We start from the raw sequence: 7,343 nt of genomic DNA on the forward strand, positions 1-7,343 counted from the left end.
TTTGCATTACGCAATGAAATTCACAGTTTATAAAAAAGTATTATTGATTTCGTGAAAAAGATTTCACTAGAGATAAGCGATATGTCAATTCGAAGGGGGTAAAATTTATTAACTTATCAAAAATTGTTTTTCAGTTGCGAAATTATTCTTATCAGTAGGCAACTACTCCGTTTTTATTACATCACTTGATCTATAAAGTTTTTAAATATACTCTCATCTTTTATTTATTTCCAAACGTAAATGATGTTTGTAAGTGGAAAAAGGGAAGATTATTTGAGTAAAAGAGTTTTAGATTTAAAATATAAAGAGTTATATATGACATGAGCAATGAGCCTGCAGAAAAGATTTTAAAGAACATGACATTAATATTTAAGGTTTTCTCTTTGAAAATGGCCTGAGGGGCGAAACGTTGGAGATTTTCTGAAAATAAAAGTTGAGAGTATCTTTGGATCAAAATTGTGTGTGTTAAATAATGAAATAAACCACTCTCAAACAATCATTATAATAAATTATTAATCTAATTTTATACTTTTTATAATATTTTGTACTTTTATTGACCACCGCATGGACTATCTTGCTTATATCTATTTCAAACGGTCAACTATCTTCTTCCGACAGGCATCTATGTTTTATTTAGCAATAGAATGTAATAGGGAATCCATAATAATTAATTTTTTGTTTATATTTGCCGAAACGTTTTCTCTAGTGGAAATAGGCCAACCAAGCCGAAAAAATTCGCTTGACAAATTATTCAAATCAACAAACCCTCTTCGATACATAATTCGAGCATAACTTATACTGGTTTTTGGGTTTCTAGATTATCAAAAAAAAAAGTAATAGAAGAGAGGTCTTATGATTTCAGATTTTACACCGATATACTCTGTGTATATACCTATACGAGAGGAGAAATTTAATCTTAACTATAAACTACTAAAAGATAGTTTTAATCTTCACTCAATCGCAGAAAACCGATGTATAACGCTTTAGAAATTTTTACTGGTCATGTACTTATGATTTTTTCAGTCTTTTAATTTTTGATCAAAAATATTAGAAAATTTGTGTACGTATATATGTTTCTTTGCTTTAGTACGTTTTGTTTAATTTATACCAATCAGAATTTTTGGTATATATTTGTAGAAATAAAATCATAATTTGTAAGACATTTTTATATATTTTTAGACATTATATAATTCAAAAATCGGTTGCGAAAAATATAGTATGTTTACTTTTTTTTTTTTTACGTGTTTAAAAATATTTTACTTCTTTCGGAGCACTTGAAATTAGAAGAATGGTTTAGAAACAAAATGAATTAATTTTTCCCCCAAATATAATAAAAATGATATAATAATTATCGTGCTATTAGTGTTGTTCTTTTCCAAAAAATCACCAAACTAATATTTTTGGGTATGTTTTGGAACAAAGCGACTCATATTATGGGATTGTAATCGTCTTCATGGCAAGGTTTATTTGTTTAACCAACGTTTTGATACGTATTATATTATTGTATAAAAACATTACTTATGGGAAATGTCAACGTCATTAATTGAAAATATGTTTATTACAGTTTAGACAAAATTATTATTATGGTTTTAAAAAATTTTATGAAAAAAGTTGGCAAGAAATAAGTCTGAAACTGTTACGTAACTTACGTATGTTGTCTTGAAATTCAAGGCATAAATGATATTTGAATACAGGGTTTATTTCTATCCATGTCGTTATTTATTTTTTCATTGTTTTCATTGTATTTTATGAGAAACAAACTAGAATAAATAATACGTTTTATACATCTACCTTGTGATTAAAATTGGGACTCACAATGTTGTGAAAATTAATTTTCCACTACTAAGAAAAGAAGGAGGTACAAAGATTTCAAATACTTTCAATATTTGCCGGTCGACATAAATATGACAGATATGAGAAACCTAACATCTAAAAGTAAAAAAAAATCTCATGTATTTGTTTTTTTTTTGTATTTGACTTGTGACATGCAAAAGTAACCTTTTAATGCAAAAAGTAAACCTGTAGAACTATAAAGCTATGAAAAGTACCAACAATTCTTGCTTCTGTAATTTTATCGTTGAATGAATGGTCTTGGCGCAGCAGGCCAAAGGCAAATACATAAGAGAAACTTAAGTTGTATTCAAAAAGGGATGCGAAAAGAGTAGATAAATTTGTTTTTCGAGTAGTTCAACACAAATCTGAAAATATCAAACTTAATCTAATACGGTATTGATCAAAAATCATCAGAAACTTACCACTAATCACAATAATTTGTTTATTTTTTGGGAGTAGAAGAAGGGAAGAATCAGGCTTATAGCAATAGTTAGCATAAACTATATTATATTAATTATGACCAGAACTATTTGACACTTTTAGCTAATAATGGAAGAATCATTGTCGAGAAAAAAAAAAAAACATGCAGAGAGAATGAGGTATTTTTTTAAATAAATACAGAATATCTTTTATGTCATAAAAATCCTTTATTAATAACAGTAAAATGTTACTATTCTTCCTGGGAATGGAAGAATATATACAGAAGAGATTTTACTAGGTCCAGAACCTCAACTTGGTTTTGGAAATTTCTAACTTTGCACAATTTTTGCAAAGAAGATTCGATTTTTGGGTACAAGGAATCCAGGAGTCCGTCCAATGATGGTTTGGCAACTAATTTGAAAAATCCGTCCAGGTTTGAGCCATCGTACTCAGGTCTGGAAGCACCAAATTCAACATTTCCTAACTTCTCTACTTTGAAATCGTTGAGGGTGATGCACTTATCAGCACCGTGATGCAGAGTGTAGGACAAATGGACGGAGTTGTCACGAATCCTAGCGTACGCCGACATGTTGGTTCCGGCAATCTCCAGGTGAGGTAGTACAATGGTCAACAGTCCAAATCCGTAATTGATATCGAAGGTCATATCATTTCCATTTATTTCTTGCCAGCAGTCTCCGGTCCTTTTGAAGGAGTCTATGCCCAAGAATGATCCGCCAGAGTACTTGACCTATAAGAGAAGATTATTAGTGGTTAAATAGAAAATGTAATGAAAGATGTCCAATATATATTTATAGCGATAAAACATTACCCTTGATCCCAGAGGGATTTCTGGAAATGGTGCACTTGTAGTTCCTAAACTGCGTTGACGATCATTCAAATATTCTGTAATGCTGTCTAGTCCATCATTGATATTAACTCTCTTAGCACCTGCCGCTGCAAGAGCTGAGAGCAATACTAAGCAGAAGAACTTGTACATCGTGGAAGAGTGAAGTGACCATCATTGGCTAGAAGGGACAATATATACTAAAGCGGAGACACTCCAAAAGATATGAATTGTTTACAATTTCAAACGTCAATTTTAATTCTTAATGTTGTGAAATACAAATACATAATATTAAATTCGCTGAGTGGAGAATTCATTATCTAATTGATCTATCTGTCGCTAATTGAACATCTTCATTTACAGAGATTTTTTTTATTTCGATTTCCTTTTGTTTGATTGAACATATTCTTTTTTTTACTTTTATAGTTAGCTTTATTAATGTTTCCAGGTAAATTTCTATGTTTCCCATCAATGGTGGGTTGTCGAATCTTTGCATTAAAATTGTATGCTGCTAAAAATTTAAATTTTAAGTTTTCAGGGCCTGTGGGACTTTATATCGATGTTTCGCTCATATTGGTATTTCACTAACGGAAATAATTATACTTACGAATTCAATTGAGCTTATAATTTTTTTTTTTATTTGCACATCTTATGCTGATCAGGTGAAAAAACACACAAGAATGCCAGTTTATTTAAATTCAAATTGATTATGTCAGGATCAAGTCCATCTGCTGAAGAACTCGCATTCACTCATAAAAATTAGGACATATGACCTTGAAAAGCCCCAGTTCTAATAATACCATTTCTTATTTTTATTCATTGAAACCATCAATTATTGTTAGACCTCTGGTTACTAGGAAAGTTTTTAATTGGTACGCACAGCACTGACGTAACGAGGTGAATTTTAAGCACCTGATATAACAAGATTTTGGATGTTCTGAAATACATCTTTTCTTTTCCAACTTCGTATCAACATAAGTTGCTTCTACAGTATACAGAGCCAATAAGTCGAAAAGAGGAATCAGTATACAAATGTGGAACTACTACTCAGCTTAAAATTGACAACTAGTGGATATTTCATGTCACTCTACTATACACTTGGATTAAACTTGAATATATCAACAACACTTAGGGACAAAGATGAAACAATAGATTTAGTATTTCAATTTTTAAATTTACTGTCTTACATATAACATCGAAAAGACTAAAAAAACATAATAAAATAAACATAAGCATGCATAAAAGAGAAATACATGCCATACACGAAAACGTACGAAACGAACAGCTAGTTAATCAAATCATTATTTGCCGGACCAAAATGGAATATTTGCTACTTTTCATTGATCCTAATCAATTTTATTTATAATATAACTTTAATTTATTTTTTATTATCTATGGATTTTATATTCGTTCATTATTTTGTTCATGTACTAAAAATGAATAACTGTATTTTGTATACTTTAAAGTATATAAGATATTTTATTTCTAGTAAACGTATTAAGCTTATCGAAAATTATATGAAAGTAGGACACATATATTGAAAATTTGGTTAACAGTATTGGCCAAAAGCCATTCTGTAATATTTTCTAATGTATTATACTAATTAATAAAAAAATATATTTCTGTCAAAAGCGCAGAGCGCTACAGGGGAACTAAAAAGAATTTTTTTATGTATTTTACTTTTCTATACGATTGGCAAGTTTTTTTTCCCTAAAATTTTTGAATGTATATATAAACTTTGGACTCCGTTTCAGTTAATAATAACATTATATGTTTTGTTTTCTAATTAAAATCACATATATATATTAAAGCTGCCTTTTTTTTTAAGGTAACGTTGAAGTATAGATAAATAAACTTGTATTTGCATTACGCAATGAAATTCACAGTTTATAAAAAAGTATTATTGATTTCGTGAAAAAGATTTCACTAGAGATAAGCGATATGTCAATTCGAAGGGGGTAAAATTTATTAACTTATCAAAAATTGTTTTTCAGTTGCGAAATTATTCTTATCAGTAGGCAACTACTCCGTTTTTATTACATCACTTGATCTATAAAGTTTTTAAATATACTCTCATCTTTTATTTATTTCCAAACGTAAATGATGTTTGTAAGTGGAAAAAGGGAAGATTATTTGTGTAAAAGAGTTTTAGATTTAAAATATGCATTATATATGACATGGGCAATGAGCCTGCAGAAAAGATTTTAAAGAACATGACATTAATATTTAAGGTTATCTCTTTGAAAATGGCCTGAGGGGCGAAACGTTGGAGATTTTCTGAAAATAAAAGTTGAGAGTATCTTTGGATCAATCAGCGTTTTGTTTAATTTATACCAATCAGAATTCTTGGTATATATTTGTAGAAATAAAATCATGATTTGTAAGACATTTTTATATATTTTATTCAAAAATCGGTTGTGAAAAATATAGTATGTTTACTTTTTTTTTTTTTTTACGTGTTAAAAAATATTTTACTTCTTTCGGAGCACTTGAAATTAGAAGAATGGTTTAGAAACAAAATTTTTTAATTTTTCTTCCACATATACTAAAAATAATATAATAATTATTGTACCATTAGTGTTGTTATTTTCCAAAAAAATCACCAAACTAATATTTTTGGGTATGCTTTGGAACAAAGCGATTCATATTATGGGATTGTAATCATTCATGGCAAGGTCATACGTTTCTTTAACCAACGTTTTGATACGTATTAAATTATTGTATAAAAACGTTATTTATTATTGGGGAATGTGAACGTTATTAATTGAAAATATGTATATTACCGTTTAGACAAAATTATTATCGTTTTAAAAATATTTATGAAAAACGTTTCCAAGAAATAAGTCTGAAACTGTTATGTAACTTACGTATGTTACGTAAGAAGGGAAGAATCAGGCTTATAGCAGTAGTTAGCATAAACTATATTATATTAATTATCACAAGAGCTATTTGACACTTTTAGCTAATAATGAAAGAATCAATGTCGAGAAAAAAAACAAAACATACAGAGAGAATGAGGTATTTTTTAAAATAAATAAAGAATATTTTTTGTGTAATAAAATCCTTTATTAATAACAGGAAAATGTTAATATTTTTTCTTCGAATGGAAGAATATATTACAGAAGAGATTTTACTAGGTCCAGAACCTCATCTTGGTTTTGGAAGTTTCTAACTTTGCACAATGCTTGCAAAGAAGATTAGATTTTTGGGTACAAGGAATCCAGGAGCAGTGGACAGTTGTCCTACATATCTGTGTACGCTGCAATGGACAATTTAATGAAGAGGTAGAAAATAAGTTTTTAAATAGGAAATATTTCCTTTTGAAAAAAAAAATATCGAAAAAAAAATTAAGTACAATACATATAGTGAGAATGAGGAATTTTTATTAGAAAAAAAAACAATAGTTTTTATGCCATAATAATCCTTTATTATTATTGGTTACAAAATGTCACTTTTTTTTTTTTTAAGTTAAACAATGCAATGCCTAAAGAAGGGATTTTACTAGTTCCAGTATCGGACTTTCGTTTTAGAAATCTTTAACTTTGTTTGTAAATAAGATTAGATTTTTGGGACCATACAGATCAGAATTCCGTTCAATGATGGTTTGGCAACCAAGAAATTTACCACTAATTACATTAATCTGTTTATTTTTTTTTTGGGGGGGGGGAGAAGGGTGAGGGATGAGAAGAAGGGAAGAATCAGGCTACTGCTATAATATTTAGCATAAACTATATTATATTAATTATGACCAGAGCTATTTAACACTTTTAGCTAATAATGAAAAATCATTGTCGAGAAAAAAAAAACATACAGAGAGAATGGGGTATTTTTTAAAATAAATAAAGAATATCTTTTATGTCATAAAAATCCTTTATTAATAGCAGCAAAATGTTACTATTCTTTCAGCGAATGGAAGAATATATTACAGAAGAGATTTTACTAGGTCCAGAACCTCACCTTGGTTTTGGAAGTTTCTAACTTTGCACAATGCTTGCAAAGAAGATTCGATTTTTGGGTATAAGGAATCCAGGAGTCCGTCCAATGATGGTTTGGCAACTAATTTGAAAAACCCGTCCAAGTTGGAGCCATCGTACTCAGGTCTGGAAGCACCAAATTCAACATTTCCTAACTTCTCTACTTTGAAATCGTTAAGGGTGATGCACTTATCAGCGCCGTGATGCAGAGTGTAGGACAAATGGACGGAGTTGTCACGAATCCTAGCGTAAGCTGACATGTTGGTTCCGGC

General features: G+C 29.4%; 1 protein-coding gene across 1 annotated transcript; it reads right to left on the minus strand.

The window, feature by feature from the left end:
* Positions 1 to 2,458: 2,458 nt before the first annotated feature.
* LOC106683296 (uncharacterized) lies at positions 2,459 to 3,271 on the minus strand. Its single transcript, XM_014424669.2, has 2 exons — positions 3,083 to 3,271; positions 2,459 to 3,001 (listed from the first exon to the last, which is right to left on the minus strand). Exons 1-2 carry the CDS (start codon positions 3,248 to 3,250, stop codon positions 2,504 to 2,506), a joined length of 666 nt encoding a protein of 221 aa, XP_014280155.1. The 5' UTR covers positions 3,251 to 3,271; the 3' UTR covers positions 2,459 to 2,503.
* Between the last annotated feature and the right edge of the window lie 4,072 nt (positions 3,272 to 7,343).

The sequence above is a fragment of the Halyomorpha halys genome, unplaced genomic scaffold (genome assembly GCF_000696795.3).
Source record: "Halyomorpha halys isolate HHAL.00 unplaced genomic scaffold, Hhal_1.1 Scaffold476.1, whole genome shotgun sequence".
NCBI lineage: Eukaryota > Metazoa > Arthropoda > Insecta > Hemiptera > Pentatomidae > Halyomorpha > Halyomorpha halys.